Consider the following 22,314-nt stretch of genomic DNA (forward strand, 5'->3'; position numbering starts at 1 on the left):
TTGTATACCGTATATATATGGAAATATCACACGCTCGTTACCTATTATGTATAGATTCTCTCACATGTTCTATTCTTGTGTTCTTCCTTGCGATCTTCTATCTTTCCTGATTGATATTACCGCTTTAGGCACATTCTTTTGTTCCCTTTATGGAAATGCTTCCCTCGAGCTCCCTCACATATACCAGGAGCTCTCCCTCCGCATCTCCTCAGTCTTTTCCCTTATACTTGACTGAGGAGTGAGTCTGCCATGTCCCTTCATGTCCCTTATGTCCTAACGTACTTATGATGCCTCTGTAGTCATATATTAGGTACTACATGCGTAACTCAGTCTTTTCCCTTATACTTGACTGAGGATCATATATTAGGGAATTATCGCTCTTGCCTTCAGATCCAGAAGTTCATCAGGGCTTATCCACGCTTGCCTATATGAGACACGCCAGCGTGACCGTGATCAAACATTGTGAATGTGTTCGGAACATTGTTTCGTTCCTAAGTTTGTCAAAAGTGACAAAGTTCGGAACTTTGTCAGTCACGTGACTAACATAACAAAGTGACATTGTCATTTTCGTCGGATATTCCGATGTCCCCGACCTCTGAGGGAGATTTCCAGGGTCCTCCGCTCTATCGCGTTGTGCACCTGGTTTCCGCGTCAAAAAAAGGAAGGTATGTGAATCTTTCATAAGCAAGAAGCATCAAGAAGCTTTCCCATATTTAGCATTGTCCCCTATTACAGCCTCGAGCGGTGGTTTAGGAGCCTGCCTTACAAGTAAAGACCGTCATAAAAGAACCAACTCCTTCCCTTCGGGGGAGTCGGTAGCTGCACTCATCATGAGCGATTCGGAGATTAACGAAGCGGAAAAGCTGCAATCTCTGAAGGCTTTTCACTTCACGAGAGTGCTCAACGACGATCCAGTGTCGCGGAGCCTGACCGTATTGGGCACATTACCGCAAGGGGATTTTGCGGATAGCTCCAGTCCCGCTGTCCTGCGGCTGGAGCGGACTTCTTTTGCGCTTTCACCCTCTGATATCGACAGCCTGACCAAGTCGCTGCATCGCATACGACTTGAAGAACACACCGACATAGTAAGTCTCAAATTTGTCGGACAGTCGTTTGCCGTTGACAATGTGCGCCGTGGAACGCTGCTGCAGTACACGTGGTTATTTGGATGGCTCGGTGACGATCGAAGTGAACCCGATGTAAAAATTAGCATCATTTGTCCTGCGACTGACGCTCACATTCGCAAGGTCAGTCGCCCGGGAGCTTCCATATCAGTATCTCTCTCTCATGATCATGCACCTAGTACAGCAAGCAAGACATCGTCATGGTCACCGAAACGCCTGATTTGCACCAGCGAATTGTCCGCCCGTACATGGACAGTTTCTCGGCCTCCCGAACCCAATGGTGCGCGGCGTTTCCTGATGCTTGCATCTCACAGTTTCAAAAGTTCGGCAGGGTCCGAGACATTATCAACGGCGTTTCGGAGGCCGACAAGATATTGTACCGTGATACCAATCCGTCACACGGGTTCGTACTACTGCCTGACATGAAGTGGGATCTCCGGACGATATCATCGCTTTACCTTGTCGCCATTGCCAATTCGCCCGAAATCCGCAGTCTACGCAGTCTACAGAAACGACACATCGGCATGTTACGAAGTGTCAAGCGTGAAGCGGATCGCATTGTGAAAAGCCGATGGGGCTTGGGGAAGGGCGCACTGAGGTTCTTCATACACTATCAGCCCTCGTATTGTAGGTTACTGTTCGCTGTCGGTGAATCCTACGCTCACAGGATTTCAGATCACTTCCACGTTCACATCGTCAACGCGAATTATGTCGGAACGATCGGATCCACGGTAGGACAAGCACATCTCCTAGACGATGTCATAGCTCTGGTGCGCGACTGTCCACACCGTATCGTATGCTGAGAGGTCTAACATCGATTTGACTTGCAGCTTGAACTGGACCCGGAAGAAGGCCCCTCCATTATGGAGCGGATGACATTCACGTATGGTTTGGGGGACCAACACGGATTGTTCGTGGCGATGAAGGCGGCTCAAGTAGACTCGGAGTAGTGTTCGATAAAACCCGGCTCTCATTTCCTATCCAGCGAGTGTCTAACGGTCCTTGCTCTGCGCCTTCATGTCAGCGCATGTTTGCATTCCCATTCCTCCGCCGAAGTATATCGCATACACGGGTGAACATGACTTCCACATTCGCCAGATCGCGAAGTGAGTTTCTATCCTGCATATTCCCGGCCGGCACATCCAACACAAATGACGGCGCGTAGACTGGGAACGTTGAGTGATCCGGGATGTCTGCGTCGAGCGGCAAGGGGCGTCCGAGCTAGATCAAGCGTGTGAGTGCAGTGAAAGTGAACACATCTCAGTGACGTACGGCAATCGAGGTAAAGTATGCCCATGCTCGTGCTGCGTTCGGCGAGCTGTATCCTCCTGGAACTGGCACTGAGCGAGAGACGCATCCCTAAACAGAAAGTCCTCACCTCCTCCGAGTAAGAGCGTCTTACAGCCCCATTCATGCACCGCACGGCCGATACACCAGCCCATGCTAGGAGATCGACTGTTTCAGCAGGCACTCCTGACACGAAGTACGACTGCTGACCTCTCTAAATCGATATTCCAAATGCCGCACGGGTCGCCGGCTAGCCCGTCGACACCACACTGCAACACGACGAATCGCACTTGCTGCGACAACCGACCCTCAGGCCCGTCCTCCTCATCGATGTCCCCGTCCTGCGTCGTATGCAAACCGAAGAATGCATCCTTGATGGGTTCTACCACGCGCATCCACACCTCCTTGAGTGTCGCGCCCGACAATCCCTGTCTGAGAGGCACCGCGAGCGTGAAGGGGTCCGCCGCACCCGATTCGTCCGGCACGGGAAGGTCGGCAAGCGGAGAGGCGGGGAAGAAACCGGGTGCGGCATGGTGGATAGAGAGCGTCAAGATCTGAGAGTGGCCGCTCGTGCCGTGGGAGGACGCGAATGCCTCGCAGACACCGTCCGCGAAGTGCAGGTCCAGATCAACGTACATGACCATGGGCTTGGCCGGCGCTGTGGCCACTTCGCCAGGAAGAGGGGGAGGGGGACCTCGAAGCGGGCGCTTGAGCGCGAGAATGGCGAGCACGACGTCTGCGACGTAGCAGAACCCCGACGCGCGCGACTTGTGTGCGTGATGCCTTCGTCGAGGGGTTGCGGTCAGCAGGTGATGGGCTTCACATGCGAGAATTGTCCTACCGACCGCCATCCCAACATATGGCGACGTCTGCCTGGCCGGTCCGTAGGGCCTGCGCGGCTGAAAGGGACGCGCCGGCGATTAACGATACATATCTGTGCACCCCAGGGAACAACGGGCAATCCTGGACACGCTCACGAGGTGAACATAGACAGGCAAGCCTGTGAACGGGAAGGCGTACATCTTCAAGTCCGAAGTCTTCCGTGACCTGCGCTCTTCCCGGCTCTTGGGTACCGGACGAACGTCTCGGATCGAGGACATAGCGGAGGTAGTCCTCGCTGTGGTACGCCGAGAGGTCCTTGTAGCTCGCAGGCTGAGGTCTGAGTATCTTCGCTTTCGGTAAAGCCTCACCGGCACCCGCTTCTGCTGCGGAACTGGTAGCCAACAGTCCGTATTCTTTGACGAGCGAGTGCACGAGCAACGATCGGTTGCGATTGGAAGGTAGGAGTGACGAGATCTAAGCTTGGTCGTCGGACGTAATATGCAGAGGGTCGTCGGAGATTGGTACCTTTGCGAGTTCCTCTGATACGACGTAGACGACGCGTTGTCCATCGTCTGCCATGGTCGTGTACCGAGGCAAAAAAGGATAATAATAATCAGCGCCACAGACGCGTCGTCGTTGGTCGACGCGCAACCGGATACACGAATCAACGTACGATACATTACACGAGAACCTTGTAGCCTATGTTCCATAAAGACAAGTAATCCCAGATGCTGAAATCACCACCATGGCTGGCAATCGCCTCCATCCCACCTCCACACCTCGTTCTCGTTGCCCACGATCATGCGCGTGTCCTGCATCCACGCACCGTCGTACACCTTCTCGACGAACCACCGCACGGCCCAGTGCCGAAGAATGTACTTGAAGTATACATAGTATTTCCTGTACAGCGAAAGCACATCAGCTCATGCCAATGATCGAGTGATGATTTGTGAAAGTGACTTACCAGGTGTACCCCAGCACCACCCTCGGATTCGCGTACACTTTCTCGAGCCCGTACACCCGGCGCATGTCGTACGGCACCAGGAAGCTTTCGCTCGAGTAACACTCTCCCGGGGCGCCCGCCCTGAAGTGCAATGCCGGCGCCTCTTGCGGGCTCGTCCGCCTCCGGCCCTTCCTTACGGCGGCGCCTTTCCCCTGGCCAACCCGCCCAGCCCATCGATCCTGCTCCGTCGTATCTTGACCATCCTCGTAGACAAACGCCATGTCCGGGTCGCTCGCCATCGGATGGGAGTCCACCAACGGATAAGACAAGGGTGTCGCGGACAACGTCTTGTTTCGTCGAAGGTGCGGCGGGAGGAACGGCTCGGCCTGCATCGCGATGATTCCGTTCCAGCATGCGAACACCGGGGCGGGCTCCGACTTTTCTACGGCCTCACGCGAGGCCTTGTCGAAGAAGTAGGGCCATATTCCGGCTGCGAGGCCGCCGACTCGGTCGCGGATCACCCAGGCGTCGTACAGCCTGTCCGGAGAACCGCGTCAAGATCGATCGAGAAACAGCGAAAGGAAAATGAGCGCACCCAAAGTGGTTGAAGTCGAGCCCGCAGACGACGTCCCAGTCGCCACCGCGGCTCTCGAGCAGCTCGACCCAGCTCTCGGGCGTGACATAGACGTCGTTGGAGAACACGACGCGGTCCCAGCCGCCGCCGACGCTCGCTGACCCGGAGGTGAGTGGCTCCAGCGCGCGGTTGCGCAGTGCGGCCAGATGACCGATGCGCGCGTTCCATTCGTTGTTTTCCGGGCGACGGACGACCGTATCGTGAGTAAGGATGCGATGGAGGACGCCCATGTCGTCTAGCCTGTACATATGTCAGTGGCGAGGATAAGGACAGGTGATGGAGGGAACGGGCCTCGATGCGAGCTGCTCAAGCAGTTCCGGCGTGTTGTCGCTTGACTCGGATTCGAGTATGGACACGAAAACGTTCTCGGTGCCAAAGTAAGGAATGGCGGCGAGGAGGGAGTCGGACCATGCGGGGACGATAGCGGCGTTGTTGTAGAACAGGGCAGCGATAAACAGTTTTTCTAGCGTGACATCAGATTGGGCATATTAAAGATGAAGCCTGCGTAGGTTCGGTACGGCACGCTCAACCAAGAGGTAGAGAATGCTTACCATTGCGCCCGTATCCACTTGGTTTTGGTTTGGCCTGCGCTTGCCGGATCGCGGCCCTGTACCGTATGTCGTCCGCCTGCTCGTACGTCCACAGCGCATATAGTCCGAACAACACCCAGACGCCGTAGAAGGCGACCCTCGCCCACCATCCTGCGTCCTGCCTCTGCCACGGTTTTGTTGTCCGCACCTCTTGCTCTTCATCGGTGCCAGGCGGCCCGTCCCCGATCAGCACGTAATGCTCTTCCCTCCTGCCCCGTCTCCTGCGCAACGTCCTCTTCACCAGTACGCTGGCGACCATCCATCCTAGCATGACGCCTGCCCAGATCGGCGGCGCGCATACAGCCGCGATCCACCAACCCCATGCATGCGGAAAGCCCGGCTTCCAGACGTCGTTCCAGTAGTATCTGTCGTACGCCTTGAGCGTCGCGCGAAAGATCGCGGTGAAGATGAACGCGGGTACGAAGCCAGGCAGGCGCAGGACCCAGAGCGCGCTCCGGAGAAGCGTGCGCGAGGACAGCGCGAAGGAGAAGCCATGGCTGTTGCCACTGCCCCATTGCGATGTCGCCGTTCGGGCCGAGGAAGGCCGCGAGCTCGACCGGGAGCGCGTCATCCGTCGAGGACGTGGGCGCAGAGAGCTCAGGGTGGGCGGGTCGTGGTCGTGGTCGTGGTCGACGTTGGTTGCAGCGCCGGCTTTAGCGCCGGCGGTCCTGCTGCGTCGGGGGCAATGCGCCAAGCATCCCATCCACATCTACCCACGCGCGCCGGCTCCGCCACGGCCCACAACGGCAAATCCAGGCCCCTATTGGAAATGGCGTCGGTCTCTGGGATTTCGGGCTCCGACTGAAATCCACTTTGGCCTCTACCTTCTCCGCCTCGCCATGTCGGGACTCTTGTCGCGCTGCAGCAGAGCGCTCTTCGCGCCGACGCGGGCAGCGGGGCAGACCCAGGTGCGGCACCATGGCCAGCTGGGCCCGAAGAACATGCACTACATGAAGCGCCACAAGGGCGTCATTCCCGTCCCCGTGGGCGGCTCGACCAAAGGCACCACCCTCGCCTACGGTGAATACGGCCTTCGTATAAAGTACGTCCTCCATCTTTGCTCGCGCCAAACCAGCACTCAGCCGTGATCCTGACAGAGGCCACGGCGTCCGCCTCTCCGCCAAAATGCTGCAGACGACCGAAGACGTCATCCGGCGCAAGCTCAAGATCGTCAAGGGCGCCAAAGTCTACCTGCGCGCGTACCCCGACATCCCCGTCTGCATCAAGGGAAACGAGACCCGTATGGGCAAGGGAAAGGGCTCCTTCGAGTTCTGGGCCACCCGCGTCCCGACCGGCAAGGTCATCTTCGAGATCGGCGGTGTGCCCATCCGCTACGAGCTCGCCAAGCAGGCCCTGCGCCTCGCCGCCGACCGTTTCCCAACCAAGATGGAGTTCATCAGCCGAGCGACACCGCCGCGGTTGGGTAACCTGCTTTTGACTCCGGACAAGGTGCGTCTCTTCGTTGTGACACGTGGTATACGCATTCTGAGTGACAACTGTAGCCCACCGTGCCATTACCTTCGCACTCTGCCGTCGAACGACGCAACGCCCTACCCGACATATCCGCCACCCCAGAACCCGCATCTGCTCCTTCTCCATCCGCATAGAAGCACAAGTACCTGCGCATACATACCATGTACATGCGACCCTGATGCATATATCATCATCCCCTCCTCTGATCCGGACCGGGAAGCACGTCGACTACATGACTACTAAAGCGCACACCCTTCACGTTCGCGTTACCTACTGACTCGCCCCTTACTCTCAGATCATGCCTCTCAAGGCCCAGACAAATGGATGACATGGATGACAGCATGACGTTATATCGTGAGTGGGCGCACTACATGTCAGGAACTCCGAATAATTCACATCATCAAGGAGAGGAAGGGTAGCCTGCCCGCAGTACCCATCGTTACGATCAACGAATACAGGTGCACTACTCCGAGCCATAATCTCCGGATACGGTCGCCCGCACTTCCGTGTCAAGCGTGCGCTGCGTCTCCGAAGGCCAGCCCTTCGCGCATAGGCCGTCGCTGCACATGAATTCGAGCTCGGCGCCCTCGTTCATCGGGTGCGAACGGTGCATGAGGTCGATCTCCGCGTGCCACTCTCGCCCGTGCGGGTCCGTCGTCCAAAAGCCCACGATGCGCATTCTGTTGAGCACGAGCAGGCTCAGACGCGGGTCGTCGTTTTCTGTCCGGATGTCCTGCGACGCAGGTGAGCGCCCGTCTCGGAGAGGAAAACCTCATAGGATGGGGGGATCGCTAACCTTGATCGCGCAGCCCACGAAGAATGCAGTGGCGATGACGAGGTACCTCAGCGTCACGCGCTCGCGTAGATCCCAGGGTCCGACGGACGTATGGTATGTCTCCTTCCACGGAGGCAGCGGTGCAGTGTGGGAGACCTGCAAGACGGGAAGGAGCCAACAAAAAAATCGATATACGCGCCCGCAGCGATCACAGGCCCACCAACGCACCTCGCAATTGATCTCAAACGTGATCGAGATGTCGCCTCCTGGCACGCGCAGCCACGGGATTGTGCCCGCGTTCTGCAACTCCGGGAGGCTCTCGTCGAGGAGCGCGCACATCACGGACACACCGCGCACCCGCGTAGCGACGTCATCTTGCTCCCATACGTTCCGCACAGCGCAGGCACCTGACCGGGGCGGTCACCATGAGCGGCACGCCGTGCGACCCTTCCACTACCAAGTCCCATAACGTCTTCTCAAGCGTGACCTTGGCTGCAGGAGACGCCAGCGGCCAGCCCTCCGCACACAGAAAGTCGTCGCAGGTCACAACGTGGTCGTGCGGGAGTTGCACGCCGTACCACTCTGGGCACGCCGATTCTGGCATCGAGCACGGGTGCTCGTGCTCACGATGCACCACGTCGAGTTGCACGTACCACACACATTCATCCGGGTCAACAGTCCAGAGCTGAACGAGCCGCAGGCGCTCTCGCGTGAGCAGCATTATACGGGGATCTTCGAGCTCCTTCCACGCGTCCTGTCCAAGGAGGAAACTGGTGAGAGTGTTAACTTTCCTACGCATGCATGAAGTTCTCACCGAAAGCGCCCAGGGGACAAGGTCAGAGATGACATTGACGAGCCAGCGGAGCGTGAAGCCCTGATCACGGAAGCGGTACGGCAACACCGGCTCATACACCCTCGTCCACTTTGGCATGGACTGCGAGCCGACGCGATCGATCAGCGACCGCACCAGCGTGGACCTTGATCACGTCGAACACAACTGACCTCATTATCCAGCATAATTACGAGTTTGATGTTTCCCGCGCATGCGGCTATCGGGATCGTATCCGCGTTGAAGAGCTCTGGAACGCGCGGGTCCTCTGCCACGCGGCCGAGACTGATCCCGCTCACGACCGGGTCGGCTACCAAAGCCTGCCACACACTCTGCACGAAGATGGTCCTCATCGTCTCCCCCGGCCACGGCGTAAGTCGAACCGCGAGCGAGCGCTCTGCGAGCTGCTCCAGCGCCGGTTTCGGCGGCAACCATGCCAAGTCTGCGTCGCTGGGCGGACGGACCCGGAAGCTGGGTGGCTTGCTCAAACGAGGCACGATAGCAGACCATGTCTCTTCGGGACGGCTGCAGTCAATCCACCGTGTCACGTCTGTGAAGTCGTAGGGTCCCTGTTTGGGCACGGTCTGTTCGATGACCATTCGCGGTTGGGGGAGGGAATCCGGAGCCGACTGCAGCCCTGGAAGTGGTGCATGATTGACGCCAGGAAAATGAAGTATGTTGAAGTACTGCGACAAGGAGTGTCAGAGGCGGCAACTTCATTTGCAGAAGAGCGGCGTACCTCTGATTCAAGTGCACCAGACACCGCATATGCGTCGAATGCCATATTGTGCAGCTGCGTGAAAGGTGCGTATTGAAAAACGGGGGAACGGGGGCTGTTTGACTGATTGTCTTCCTCCGCAGGGTCCATATGTATAGTCATTCATCATGGATGTGTGGACGTAGACCACAATGTTGTGGCCATTGCCATGTTCGGAATTTGTCTGTGTGGAACTTTGCCCATAAGAGTCGGTGGCATTGCAATGCTATATGAAACGAACAAGGCAAACCCGGTGGCAATGAGCGACCCTCTCAATGCGAACTGCTGGACTGCACAATGTGGTAAAGCGTTGTTGACCGCTATACTAATCTCGATTTCCACTCGCTATCATTGGCTGCGCATGAATCGACGCGTTGAGCGAGGGACTCGAAGAGTTGTGCATGAGACGATTAAGACCTTTGGGCGACACTGGCGGGTGATAAAAGTCAGGGAACAGCGAGCAGTGAACACATCGGACAATACCCAAACTGATTTTGATTTATCAATTGTCCAGGACTGCTAGTACATGATGCACCGCAAATTCTGATGAAGCAAACGAGGGAGTCACGTATCTGTAGCTATGGAGTTGCAAAGTCGGCAAGGAATGAATAAACAGAAATAAGGATGAATTTATGATCGCTACGAGTATTAGAATGACTCCATCAGCCAGGAGGGGAGTTGAGCCTGCCGCTAGTCCTCGGAGCAGCGGCTTGGCAGTTGTCACCTAGGGCTTCTGTCGATGGTTCGTTGATTTAGAGGAGGATGGTGAACGCAGGGAGGATGGGGTGCGTGTCGGATTGGACACGCTAGATTCGTGAGAGGCGCTCTCCGAAACATGATGGCTGTGAACGTTCCAGCTGACGCCACTGTGGTGGGAGTTACTCGAACAAGCGGCCAGAGAGCGGTTGAGACGAGACGAGCGTCTAGCGAGTTCTAACAGGGAGAGACATATGGCGAATACAAGGAGACGTAGTTACTAGGTGGGTGCCATGTACTCCAATATATCCAGGATGCAATAATTTCATGTTCGAGATTGGCATGATCAAGATACAGACTGTACCCGTCCGCTAACACAGAGCTAGTCCTTGCGGGTACGGCTGCGGTTGCCGTGGTCATAAGGCTTTTCCTGACGACCGGATCGCTTGGCAGACGAAGGTGAACGCAGGGAAGCGTGGGAACGCCCTGACGAAGCATTGCGCTGGTAGCTTCGTTCCGGACTTGGCAGCCCTACTTCGAGGGAGAAACGCTGCAAGACCTCGACGTCTTCTACGCGTCTTGCCGATCGTGGATGTTCAACTGGAAACGGTAGGTGCAAGGGATCAATGCGGGGCGGGAGCGGCTGTGCGAGATCGCCCCCAGTGGGGTGCACCGGCATGCCAGCATTTAGGATTGCGCCGACATTTTCAGGATACGGTAAAGTGCGTCCCAAAGGAAAGCCTTGAACGTGGTTGACATCGCTGTGATCGGGATTGCTGTAGGGGACATATTCCGGCGTTGCTTGGACCAGCAGTGATTCTTGCTGCACGACGACCGAAGGACGCGGATGATGCACATGGACAGGTGACGAGACCGATGATATCGGCACTGCCTGGGGACTGGGAGCGGGAACATGATGCTTTCCGGGAGAGAGAGGCGGATTGGGTCTTGTAGCATAGTTTGGCACGGGTCGCGACGACATCGGAGCCCGCGCCAGCAATGCGGGATGAGCCAGGGCAGCAGGCTGAACTTGCGGCTGCCCTAGAGGTCCAACGGGCAGGAGAGGGTCCTATATTTTGACGTCTGTTAGTATCGTGGCAGAACAGACAGCAGGTTATAAGCAGGTACCGTGTCGTTGGGCATAAAGGCCGGGGCGGAGTCTCGTGGAGAAGCGAGCTGTCTCCGATCCCAATAGATATATCTCAGCAGCCGAGCGTGGCCCTTAGTGTAGAACAAAGGAGGAGCCACGCCCGCAGTCATCAAAGAGGGGTATGTGGGCGGTCAGTAGTGAGCCGATCAGTCCATGTCCGTTCTATTGACGTCTGCGGTGCGACGTTGTTCGTCTACGTCCAGCGGCGTGCTTCTCATTGTCGCAATTCTTGTTCGTCGAAGATTCATGTCGCCTATATGTTGCTTAGTCCCGGCTCTGAGGAATGACACGGAGCTGTTCGGGGGCCTCCAGCTGTGGATGCCGTAGGAAAATTCTGAGTCTCTAGAGGTTCCGATGGCACTACTATTGAGTCCAGGGAGGATGTGAACTTGGTGAGCTTCGCACAACTCGATCCGCTATCAGAAGTCCACGTGGCCTGCGCATGTCTGAGCCGCGCAGGCTGAGGCACCTGTCAGTGTGTCCGTTGGCAGGTTCCTATGATAACCTGCTTGGTTCTTCTGGGCTCTGGTGCTAGCGATCGTTTCCCATCGACACTGCGGGGTCTCATTCCATCGTTGACTTGCCTCTTCTTAAGAGAACATGAGTGAAGGACCTTCTGTCGGGTTCTCGTATACTACTGAAACATGATGGGTACTGCAGAACGGCGCGTCCGAGAGGAGGAGCTTCGTGTAGCAAAACTTGCCTTGTTATGGAACGTCCGTTTTCGTTACCTGGTGCGAGCTCGATGGGTCTTAATATCGGTCTCCGGGTCGGCACTCCACGAGCGGGGTCGGGTTGAATTTGGAGTTACATATCACGGCAATCAGGCCTCAGGCCTCAGGTCTCGATCGCGAACACAAGAATAGCATCAGGCTTAGCGTCGGAACCGAGCATTCTGCTGACGATGCACGGAAGGTCACGCACGCCGGAAGGTGCCGGGCTGTTTTGATCGTGCGCTGCCCGTTTCTGTTTCAGTGGAAGATGTTGTGGGAACAGTACGGGAAACTCAACCACGTCCGGCCCATGCTCATTGAAGATTCTCGTGTATAGGACCAGCAATCCCTGCCTTGCAACACCGGGCTCATTATTTTCACGTCTCGAGCAAACTGCATACGTCGAGATACTACACCCATGTGACGGGCTCGCCGTTAGAACGACGCACTCACGCACCGTGTCTCCCTTGTCCCTGGTACATCTGCCACCTATCAGCTTCCGTGTGAGTTGGACGCTCCCGAAGAATACGCGTTTGGACCTTAGCGGGAACCCATAAATAACATCGAGCGCATGGATCCTCCTTTGCGCCGACCTCCATCCGCCCCTGGACCGTCTCCGCTTGCCCAGCGATGCAGCCATTGTTCACAGTCGCTGGGATTCTAACCCTTGCCGCTGCAAGCGGCGCGCAGATCCTGACCGGGACGCAGTTGGGCCAAGTGAAGACGCGACTTGCGCAAGGCGCGACGCATAGGTTGGTCGTGACCCTCTCTGATTCCTTCACTCGGCTCATCTTAGACACGTCTGACAGTTGGGAGCTTGGAACGCGTGCTCAAGCGCTCCTTGAGATCGACACGCCGTCCTTCTCGGTCTTTACCTCCACCCTCCCGCCGTCCACATCCGCACCTTCCTCTCTGGAGAAGGTCTTCTCCATTGCGGACCGCGTTCTCGCAATGCGTACGACTTCGGGCAGCGCGGTCACCTTGGTCACCAGCGACGGCTCAGCCGGCGACCCAGCCAGCTGCGGTATCGCTGTGCTAATCGCCGGATGGACTGGGCAGACAGGACACGGGTACTCGGGCATCGCGACAAGCGAGAGGAACTTCCTCATGGAGGTCGCGCCAAAGACTTCAGATGGTGCGATTTCGCATAGAGTCGCGCAGGTCCAATTGTGGTACGAGCTTCTGGAGTCAGCTTCTCTAACATGCATGGCATTGACGACCCCGGTTGTCAGGAGTGATTCCGTGTACATGGTCCCGCCTTTTCTGGCCTATTACGGTGTCCTAACGAACACTCAAGCAAACGTCGACGAAGCGTACAATCAGATCAAGCTCTACCGCAGTTACTTGCACGACGCGAGCGCCGGCGGGTTATGGAAGCACATTCTCCTGGGTACCCTTAGTGGGGAGCCTGGTAACGATGAAGGGCACTGGTCTACAGGTGTGTTCTTCTGCGTACTCCCGGTCTGACGTAGTTGCTGAGCCCCTCCAGGAAATGCATGGGCGGCCGCGGGCATGCTGCGGGTTCTTGCAACGTACATGCATTCCTCGTGGAACTCAGCCACCTCCGGTCGCCAAGCGGAGCTCATCCAGTGGGTGACTGAGATTCATACCGGGATGTACGCTCACCAGGTCGGTTGCATCTCATTGCCCTGGGAATGTTTGGATCACTCACGCGTGCAAATTCCTTAGCATTCGAGCGGTCTGTTCCACAATTACGCCGACGATACCTCCACCTTCCTTGACGCGGCCTCCGCTACTCTCCTCGCCGCCACGGTTTACCGTCTTGCATCCCTCACCGGCGTTGAGACGTTTATTGCCAATGCCGACAAGACGCGCGAAGCTCTCTTTACCCCGAATTCCGACGGATCCTTCACCTATTTCGATTCCAACTTCTGGCTCACGCCAGTCGTCAATCCCGATAACTACCCGCAAGAGGGCAGCGAGAGCCCGGAGGCCCAAGCATTCGTAGTGGAATTGCAAGCCGCGTACAAAGACTGGGCAGGTCTATCATAACACCATCACCACTGACATATACCATGTAGCACGCTCCTTTCATTGTATATTTCACAAGATCTGTTCGTCTATTTGTAGCGCTTGTCATGTTCATAATAAAGCTATGCCACGGTGCTCAGAGCTTTCAAGACCGCGCAGTGAACACGCAACGATCATAGCTGCAGAGCATGTTGTCCATGGGGCAAAGTCATCCAGGAAGTGCCCTCGAGTTTTCGATATGTGAGAGCAGCGGCGTGGACTCTCAACGACAAGCCTGCATTATGAAATGGGCGCACGAAATCATGCGTCGCTATCGCCTTGGTAGAGGCGACGCTGTTTTTGTTCTTCCGCAATACGGGCTTGCACCTTGAGCATCTCCTTCGTCCAGTCGGTCCTACGCACATGGCAGATAAACGTGAGGCAACAGTACCCATGCAAACGAGCCTACTTTAACACGATCCAAATCCCTCCCACCGACACGAAGAACAGTGCGATAGACACCCCGGTCCAGAGGCCATCTAAGCCCATGTGACCACGAAAGGCGAGCCATATCCCGAATGGGATGACTGCATGCCGTGCATGAGTACGTCAAACACAGCAACGAGGTAGTAATCCTCACATATGCACCGTGCGCTGAAGGAAGATTAGAATTAACCCCATGAGCGTTTTCGTCTCTTTGGTTAGCGTGCTTGTACTCACGTCAGGTTAAGAGTCGCAGCCGTAATCTGGGAGGAGACCGTGATTGTCAACGACTTTGAGGAAAAGATGTCTTCTGATAACTAACCTGCTTGCCTTGAGAGCGCAGAATGGCTCCGCAAGCACATCCGATGCCATCGAAAAGCTGAAATACAGCAACAAGGGGAAGTGTATGCACCACCGCGGCGAGGACGTCTGCATGTTGATGATCATGAGGTCAGATCAAGCGAATGTCTTCATCGTGGTATGTGACGATGGCGCGACTCGCCTTCGTCAGTGCTAAATATGCTCGCCCACTGTCTCGGAAAGATGACGAAGATGGCGCTAAGGAGCGTGCATCAGTTAATCTTCGGCACTATTAGAGCTAAGGAGCACTAACCTGGACATCATGCCAAATACGGCTGCAAGTATCAGCGCGGCTTGCGACGCTGTATGCGCACGCATATGATCTTTCTCTCCCAAGAGATTGCCGATGCTACGGGAGAAACAGTCAGAGTGGGAGATTATATGAAGGCGGCTTCTGTTACGTACCGCACACAGGCGGCTATGCTAAGCGAGTAGGGTACTTGGAACATTGAAGCGGACGATTGAAGCATTACGTTTTGGCTGGCAAGTAACATGGGGCCGAGGCTATGGATGAACATATGAGCATGACTGATCACGCCCCGTCCGAGTCGCATGCAGTGTGGACACTCACAAACTTGCCGAGACTAGAGCAGCAAGACACCGTCACCATCAGCGGTATCTGGAATACAGACGAGAGACCTACGGCCATTCAGTTCCCAGCTCCACCACTCAGCGCCGACCTGGGCGACACCGGCAAGTCCCTGCCCCACAAGCATCCCTGCAGTTTACGCTTCGGCAAGAGCAAGAATTGATGATAGTGACAGTGGCCTACCCAAGTTGCTGAAAGCACGCCGAGACAGAGGATGCCATGCCGTACGTGGCGTGAAGAAGACCCCGTAGAAGATGGAAGCGATTGAGATCAGATTGACGGAGATAGTGGTCGAAATTGGAGCGCCTGCGCGGCGACATCACTGGGTACCGTCAAGACCTCGCTTCGCCTCGAGACGTACCAACGAAGCCTAAGCGAACGGAGTCAGGTCCCCAAACTATGAATCCAGTTTAGTACGCTAAATATTCGGAAGATAGATGGAAGGCTCTGACCTAGTAAATAGGTCAACACAATATTGATTGGCGCAGCGGCTACTACGATGCGCGTAGGAACAGCGAATAGACCTAGTGAGAGGCATGATCGGATCAGCAACGTTCGGTCGGGAGGATGTAGTGTAAGGTGTACCCTGTGATTGGAAGTAGCGTCGGGAGATGCTGTTGAAGCCGTACGCAGGCAAGCTTAGGGAAAGCCATCTGAGGTAGATGCCTGCAAGATGGGCGACTTCGGGATCTTGCTTGATAGTGAGCAGGATGCGCTCCGCGTTGAACCATATGAAGAAAATCGGCTGGTAATTGAACGTTTATATAATCTCTTACGTTGAACAACGAGGAACGCACTATCAAGGTTGCGGTCATCACAACAGCTATAGCAAGAACGGGTGCGGTCAGCCACGCGATCGATATAAAATTATGCCACTTGCTCATTCTCTGGGTCCATAGTCCGACCAGGTCAGGATGCGGGCTGGTCCACGCGCTCGGAAGTACCGTGTCCAGAGCACTAGCCATTCCATGAATGATGGACAGTCCTGTGACCGCTCCCGTCATACTCGCAAGCGAGGCTGCGGCGAGGGACGTCGTGTTCAGATGGCCAAGCGCGATAACGCTTGCCAGGGAGAGGCTGAACTCCAGAAAATGTGTGCTAAGTGCACAAAAGCGCGTCAGAGAAACAGCTTCGGATCATAGGTCATGCTCGCGTTTACCCAAATACTAAATACATGGGATTCAGAACGACATGCAACAGGACAAAGAAAGCGGACGAACCTGGTAGCGTGTATCTTAGAAGAATAACCGTCTCCTCCCAGAGTGCATGTAGGATCGATTCCTCGCCACAAGCCTCAGCATCGCCGCGACGTGCCCACAGCAGAGGGGTCTCTTCGCTGAGCAGCGCTCCTACAGCATCCTCTGACGAGTGGCCGTGGAGGTACTCTTCATGCTCCAACAGCGTGTCCAGTGGGCCCGTATGCTGAACTTCGATGCCGACGGTATTGTGACGACCATCTGGTGCGGGGTGTCCCTGGAGTGCGGGATTGTCTGAGTTCTGAAGGGAGTCGCTCATCATGAAGGTCGGTGCAAAGAGGCGGCGAGGTTGGGTGATCGGCTCTGGAAAAGCTTTTCACGATCGTAAGAGGGACTTTCCTAGGCCTCTGACTCGGCACAGAAGCATCGGTTCTCCGAGGAACATCGTTCTCGATTACGAACGTGGGTACGAGGACGACAAGTTGATGGCTCTACTTAGAGACGCGCAGGGGACTTGGCAGGGACTGCGGTTCGGTTGGGCGTACGAGTCAGAGTCCCATCTAATCTTATCTGATTGATAATCGCTGCCGTTCTGCAGCTGGCTAGACGTACTTAACACATCGTAAGTACCCGCTCGGTGACAGATTAGGGGGGTTCAGAGTTGGCGATTCTGCGCCGATTCTGCCCCAGATTCTGTGTCGATTCTGTGTCGATTTTGCCGTCGCTACGACGGTCATAATCAGATTCTCCTCACCTTCAACTCTGAACCCCCCGCTTCTACCACTGATTCTGGCCCGATTCTGCGCACGACGTAATATCCTGCCGACACTGCGGCATGCCCATCTGAGTTTTAACGACGGGCTCGGCAGATCGGCAGCCCATCCGAGGTGGCGAAAACTCTGGAATTGAATGCGAAGGTCGAGTTATAACGTGAGTGACAGAGTTTCTTTGTTTTAAGCTCGAGTCCGACAATGTATGTCCGAGGTTTATTTGCAGCCAGAAGAGTGAAATATTTATTGGCTTAAATAGGCGTCAGGAGTGTTGCTATGCGGAACTACCAAATGCAATCTACTTCTGCCCATAAACTGCTGATACAATGGTATGTCGAGGGTCCTGGTGACAGCCTCTGCGCGAGTACATATATATACAGGAATAAAACACAGGTTGAGGATTGCCTGAACGAGGGGGGTGGAAGACCCTGGAAAACCTCGTGACGCATCAGTGGTTTCGGACTCCGAGGCAGCGACGCGATGAAGCTGAATCGGATTCTGGTCGAATCGAGTGAAGCGACTCCAGAGCCGCTTCACCAATCCACCCAGAATCGACGTCCAGAATCGACTCTTGAATCCGTCCTTGAATCCTTGCCGGAATCCCAACTCTGAGCCCCCCTATTCCGCGATGCTGCCAATGATTATTCCATGTTTGTCAACATCAATATAAACATTCAGCCGAACTGAACAGCGTCCAGTGACCAACATCCGGCATCGCGACCTGCTTCATCTCAGGCTTCCATCATGTCCTCTACCTCAGCGTCCATCGACTTTGCGGCACTAGTAAGCGGAGACTGATGCACATGTCCCTGCACTCGGACATGTGCTCCTGCCAGCCTCCTCCTCACGAGCCTATCGTGAACACTCGTCAGCTCGGATCATGCCCTCGAACATGCACATTACTCACCTCTCAAACATACTCAATGGCGGCTCCTGGGTTCGGCTCGAACTTGCGTGTTGCTCAACCCCGGGGTCCGCCCCGGGTGGATGGTGCTCGTCGGCATAGGCATCGATGGGCACCCACGAGCTGAGCGGGCTCGTCCCAGGTTCGTACGTCGCGCTCGCCACGTATAACAGCATTCCATCTGGACGTATGAGAGCTTGCATAGTATTCATCGCCATCACCGGGTCGTTCCCCTGCTCGTTGTCCTGCGCCATTTCGACTTCCATATCCCCATGCGGCGCCGAGAAGGAAAAGGAGAACGGGTGCCGGTGTTGCACCGCTGACGTGGAGGGAACCTGAACGTTGAGATGGCGGATTGCGCGCGCTCGCGGGATCACGCTCTGCAGAAGATGGGGGAGCGAGGTGTCCGCGTCGTACGGGACGGGGACCAGCGTGGTAGGGTACGGGAACCTGTACGCCTCGTCGACGTCGCTCCGTATCTCAGGCGTAGAAGAGTGTAAACCGAGAGGCAGCGCGGTATGCTTGGAGACAGGAGGGAACAGCGAGGGAGGGGTCCGATGTGATGAGTCTGGTTGTGGGAGCGCGGCAGATTGCGCCGAAGGGGTGAAGGGAGATGAGCCGCGCGAGCTGGGCATGGAACCAACGCTGATGCTGGGCGACGGCGGGCCTTGGCTCAGCTTGGGTCTCCTCGGAGGAGGCGGCACAGTTGGCGGCAACTCTGCAAGGCGGGTATCGCGCCACCAGAATCTGTAAACATATAGAATTAACGATCTTCATTCGATGCCGTAAAATGCCACCTGATGTTGCTCACCTGAATCCAACTTCGCAATCGCCGACATCGCGGCCCATCCACCGAACACAGTCCAAGACGTGCAGAATCCCATTATTCCTCCAGTCATCGTCTGGCCACTATATGAGCGAGATAGCACCGAGGGGAAAACAGATATCTTACCTAGGATGCAATCGAGGATGGTGTTTGGGGGAAGACTGCTCGGAAACGGGGCCATGAGCGATTTGCCGAGTAGCCGTGAGCGGAGAGAAGTGTTTGGAACTGCGAGCAAGCAACATTTCAGAGCGAGAGCAGTAAAGTGCTTCGGCCAAGATCGCATACCGGCACCTCCACTGCTTGCTTGATAGGTCACCGCCAAGCACCTCTTCCCCTTAGGCACAGGCGCGACGGCGACCCATGCCCCTGGAGTGTCCATGTCATGAGGGAGACCGTCCTCTGAAGCAGCAGCGTCCAACATATATTCGCCAGTGATCGCGCTCGGGTCGCGCATCTCGAGCAGCTCGGCATACATGCACTTGTCGGCATACTTGCTCGGTTTCTTTGACTTCCCTTTGCCCTTTCCCTTCCGTCGCTTCTTCTTAGTTTTGTTTGATCCAGTTCCCAGAGCGGGTTTGACTTCAACCTCATGGGGTATGGCGATGGCAGGGGATGTTGTGGCGTCCGCGGACGTGCTACTTGGGCCGGGGACGAGCATCGCGGCGAACTGCACAAGACCTTCTCGTGCGATGAGTGGTTCATCACCCTCGTCCACTTCTTCATCCTCGTCATCGGATGGACCGAGATTCAAACCCGCAAACAGATCGAGGTTGCGCGAGGAGTCGATGCGTTGGGCACGGCGCTGGGATGCGCATCAGTATGGCCGCTGGGCGGTTGGCGACTGTGGGAGACAACACAATACGCGTTTCTGTTCCTCAAGTGCCTGTGACGACGGGGGTGAGAAAAGGTGTTATGCGTTCTGCGAGGGACAAATGGCATGCCTTTGCTCTCCTTGACTCCTGCGATAGGTGTGGGGTTGTCACTGACGATGGCGGGGCCTTATATGCGCTTTTGCGGCTGGAAGACATCTTATTCCTGCGAGATTGATATCGATTGCAATCTCAACACGAGCAACCGAGGTCTGGATGGAGATGAGCAAGCCTCAAGGTCAAGCTCCGGGCGCTTGTTCGAACTCGAAGAATATTCGACACAGCCAAACTGCGTCCTCGGAAGGCGCCGCTCGACCATTGCACAGCCACTCATTCCTCTGTCAGGCATGGACGACGAACCGGTGTCGGCTCCCCCGCTCAGACCGCCGTTACAATCATCCAAGGTCCCTCGGGAAAATGAGCCAGACGAGTACGAGCTCGTAAGAAAATGGCACGAAGAGCGGCTACAACGTAAGCTACGGGGCGAGTACGAGAGTGCCGTGATGCACCTTGCAGACGTGGTGAGCATCAACGCGGGACACAGAGTAACCTATCTGTGCTGAAGGCCTTCATGGACCGCATAGGTGAACAATAGTCTGGAACGGCCCGCGCGAATTGCCTCCGTGCGCGTTGTCGGTGCGACCAACACTAGGCCGGCGTTTCTATCCTCGCTCGTCGCGCCGTACCTCTCTCCGACCCCGACGTCCCTCCGGTCGGTGCTGGATGCCACCCGCGGGATGTCGCACATTCTCACCGAGACTGGCCTCTTTCGTACGCTGGACGCGCGGCTGGAGAAGAGCCGGAGCCCGTTCGCCCGCGACCAGGACGTGGACGTCGTAATCGGCGTGCGGGAGCGCGGCCGGTTCTGGGCGAACACCTCGACGGAAGTCGGCAATGGCGAAGGAAGCGCGGTATGTTTTTCTTTTTTTTTTTTGTCATTCGTTAACGATGGGCATGATATCGAATGCCTTTTCTCATCCACAGAGTGCGACGGTGCGCATCAACAACGCTTTCGGTGGCGCTGAAGCCGTGCAGGCCTCATTCGCCACCGGCACCAAAACCAAACGCTCTTTCAACGCCTCTCTTTCTGCTCCCTTGTCGAGCGACCTAAAGACTCGCGGCGAGCTGTCCGCCTTCCTAAGCGAGCGCGACCACTCGAGCTTCGCGAGCTGCTTCGAGGGGCTGCGGGGTGCGAAGGCGGTCGTCAGGGTAAGCTAGGTTAGCTCGCCCGTTGAGCAATTTCCTCTGCGAGTGTGAACCGGTTGGACTGATACGGGTCTGTGGACAGACGACGCGATGGGGTGGGCTACATGAACTCGCCTACGAGGCCGTGCTCAGGCATATCGGTTCCCTTACCCCAACGGCTTCCATAAGGTCTATCCCACCACGATGCATCGTTTACCACGCTCATGCCGCTTACTCCTTCCAGCAAGCGACAGTCGGCCGGACACACATTCAAGTCAGCCGTGTCGCATAGCTACACGCTTGACACTCGTGATTCGCCGATACAAGGCACGCGCGGGGCTCTCCTCAAGCTCTCTCAAGAGCTCGCCGGTGTTGGTGGTGGCGATGCGAGCTTTTATAAGGTGCACGGCGAGGCGTCCGTCACGCGTCCTTTATTCCCTGGGACGGTGAGTTGACCTAAATGCCATGTGTTCGGTGAAGATCGGAACTGACACGAAGTGTACGGCAGTGGATATCCCTCGGTGCGCGGTCGGGCGCGATGTGGGCTTTAGGGGGCCGTCCGACGCTGTTTAGCGACCGATTCCAGCTTGGAGGTCCGACAAGCCTCAGGATGTTCAGGCAGAACTCCATGGGACCCCGGGATGACGGTGAGTGTCTTTTCGCGCTTCAGCATTCCTGCCAGTGACCAAAGCATGTGGGCGTAGACGACTCGCTGGGAGGCGACATATATTATTCGGCGGGTCTGAGCCTCATATCCGACATACCGCGCAAGGCGCATTGGCCAGTGAAAACCCACGTGTTTGTGAACGCCGGGCGATTAGATACCATGTCCCAAGGTGCGTCGTCCCTTTTCATCCTTCACCTTCTCTTGTCTGACAGGGAGCGGCACAGAAAAAACGTTTGTAGAAAATGTCACCGACGTGCTGTCGAAGCCGTCTATCTCGGCCGGTGTGGGGCTCATATACCGGTTCGACCCCATCAGGGTCGAGGTGAATTTTGGCGTGCCGCTCGTTGCGAGCGCGAGCGACGGCGCGAGGAAGGGGGTGCAGGTCGGAATGGGGATCGAGTTCCTGTAGATGCTTATATTATTACCGTAATAAATCTGTGGTTTACACGCCGTTGCTAATTGGCAGTCCCCGTCGTAGCCTCTGCTGCAATCTCGACGCAGTTTCGGTCTTCGCTCCCATTGACGATCCACGTGACGTCAAAGCGCGTTCGCGATCGCTTCGCAACTTGGTTTGACTGCGCGACGCTCGAACTCGGAGGCTTGCTTCCAGCTTTCACAAAGCCATGCAACGAACGTATTCTCGCAAACGACAGAGGAGACACTCCAACGTATCGGCTTCTGGATCCGACTCAGTGTCTGAC

General features: G+C 56.1%; 7 protein-coding genes across 7 annotated transcripts; 2 read left to right on the plus strand and 5 right to left on the minus strand.

Annotated features, from left to right (window-relative positions):
• Positions 1-830: 830 nt before the first annotated feature.
• Positions 831-2,074, plus strand: PUNSTDRAFT_134327 (scavenger mRNA decapping enzyme; the record flags this gene model as incomplete). The annotated part of the gene is made up of 6 exons (XM_007383796.1): positions 831-1,085; positions 1,152-1,247; positions 1,304-1,404; positions 1,456-1,751; positions 1,800-1,894; positions 1,955-2,074. 6 exons carry the CDS (start codon positions 831-833, stop codon positions 2,072-2,074), a joined length of 963 nt encoding a protein of 320 aa, XP_007383858.1.
• A 70-nt stretch (positions 2,075-2,144) lies between these two features.
• PUNSTDRAFT_67815 (Arginase/deacetylase) lies at positions 2,145-3,812 on the minus strand (the record flags this gene model as incomplete). Its single annotated transcript, XM_007383797.1, has 8 exons — positions 2,145-2,345; positions 2,397-2,452; positions 2,503-2,579; positions 2,622-2,700; positions 2,770-3,194; positions 3,253-3,374; positions 3,432-3,707; positions 3,759-3,812. The coding sequence occupies 8 exons, from the start codon at positions 3,810-3,812 to the stop codon at positions 2,145-2,147; spliced, it is 1,290 nt and encodes a 429-aa protein (XP_007383859.1).
• A 158-nt stretch (positions 3,813-3,970) lies between these two features.
• PUNSTDRAFT_120546 (uncharacterized protein) lies at positions 3,971-6,343 on the minus strand (the record flags this gene model as incomplete). Its single annotated transcript, XM_007383798.1, has 6 exons — positions 3,971-4,133; positions 4,198-4,713; positions 4,772-5,050; positions 5,102-5,273; positions 5,362-5,765; positions 6,225-6,343. The coding sequence occupies 6 exons, from the start codon at positions 6,341-6,343 to the stop codon at positions 3,971-3,973; spliced, it is 1,653 nt and encodes a 550-aa protein (XP_007383860.1).
• Positions 6,344-7,294: 951 nt separating this feature from the next.
• PUNSTDRAFT_52525 (uncharacterized protein) lies at positions 7,295-8,085 on the minus strand. Its single transcript, XM_007383799.1, has 2 exons — positions 7,683-8,085; positions 7,295-7,617 (listed from the first exon to the last, which is right to left on the minus strand). Exon 2 carries the CDS (start codon positions 7,550-7,552, stop codon positions 7,337-7,339), a length of 216 nt encoding a protein of 71 aa, XP_007383861.1. The 5' UTR covers positions 7,553-7,617; positions 7,683-8,085; the 3' UTR covers positions 7,295-7,336.
• A 3,860-nt stretch (positions 8,086-11,945) lies between these two features.
• PUNSTDRAFT_120548 (MATE efflux family protein) lies at positions 11,946-16,729 on the minus strand. Its single transcript, XM_007383800.1, has 23 exons — positions 16,417-16,729; positions 16,356-16,362; positions 16,077-16,294; positions 15,994-16,019; positions 15,782-15,941; positions 15,649-15,720; positions 15,558-15,593; positions 15,380-15,502; positions 15,251-15,325; positions 15,179-15,191; positions 15,013-15,111; positions 14,861-14,956; positions 14,750-14,805; positions 14,570-14,676; positions 14,485-14,510; positions 14,405-14,418; positions 14,234-14,351; positions 13,483-14,179; positions 13,280-13,422; positions 13,026-13,228; positions 12,601-12,965; positions 12,131-12,543; positions 11,946-12,075 (listed from the first exon to the last, which is right to left on the minus strand). Exons 1-18 carry the CDS (start codon positions 16,712-16,714, stop codon positions 14,086-14,088), a joined length of 1,638 nt encoding a protein of 545 aa, XP_007383862.1. The 5' UTR covers positions 16,715-16,729; the 3' UTR covers positions 11,946-12,075; positions 12,131-12,543; positions 12,601-12,965; positions 13,026-13,228; positions 13,280-13,422; positions 13,483-14,085.
• A 1,084-nt stretch (positions 16,730-17,813) lies between these two features.
• On the minus strand, positions 17,814-19,920 carry PUNSTDRAFT_143736 (uncharacterized protein; the record flags this gene model as incomplete). The annotated part of the gene is made up of 7 exons (XM_007383801.1): positions 17,814-18,014; positions 18,070-18,813; positions 18,878-18,968; positions 19,019-19,117; positions 19,178-19,694; positions 19,755-19,775; positions 19,876-19,920. 7 exons carry the CDS (start codon positions 19,918-19,920, stop codon positions 17,894-17,896), a joined length of 1,638 nt encoding a protein of 545 aa, XP_007383863.1. The 3' UTR covers positions 17,814-17,893.
• A 188-nt stretch (positions 19,921-20,108) lies between these two features.
• Positions 20,109-22,022, plus strand: PUNSTDRAFT_143737 (mitochondrial protein; the record flags this gene model as incomplete). Its single annotated transcript, XM_007383802.1, has 8 exons — positions 20,109-20,282; positions 20,346-20,672; positions 20,746-20,970; positions 21,050-21,135; positions 21,191-21,392; positions 21,455-21,593; positions 21,651-21,782; positions 21,838-22,022. 8 exons carry the CDS (start codon positions 20,109-20,111, stop codon positions 22,020-22,022), a joined length of 1,470 nt encoding a protein of 489 aa, XP_007383864.1.
• Between the last annotated feature and the right edge of the window lie 292 nt (positions 22,023-22,314).

Source organism: Punctularia strigosozonata, assembly GCF_000264995.1.
Source record: "Punctularia strigosozonata HHB-11173 SS5 unplaced genomic scaffold PUNSTscaffold_6, whole genome shotgun sequence".
In the NCBI taxonomy this organism is placed as follows: Eukaryota; Fungi; Basidiomycota; class Agaricomycetes; order Corticiales; family Punctulariaceae; genus Punctularia; species Punctularia strigosozonata.

Bases quoted from the DNA above. Each gene is read 5' to 3' on its own strand.
- PUNSTDRAFT_52525 (XM_007383799.1), bottom strand. From the start codon at position 7,552: ATGCGCATCGTGGGCTTTTGGACGACGGACCCGCACGGGCGAGAGTGG.
- PUNSTDRAFT_120548 (XM_007383800.1), bottom strand. From the start codon at position 16,714: ATGATGAGCGACTCCCTTCAGAACTCAGACAATCCCGCACTCCAGGGA. The intron at 15,594-15,648 runs GTCAGAGCCTTC...CTGGATTCATAG, and splicing joins TGTGTTGACCTATTTACTAG to TTTGGGGACCTGACTCCGTT. The intron at 14,806-14,860 runs GTTAGTGCTCCT...CACGCTCCTTAG, and splicing joins GTATTTGGCATGATGTCCAG to CGCCATCTTCGTCATCTTTC.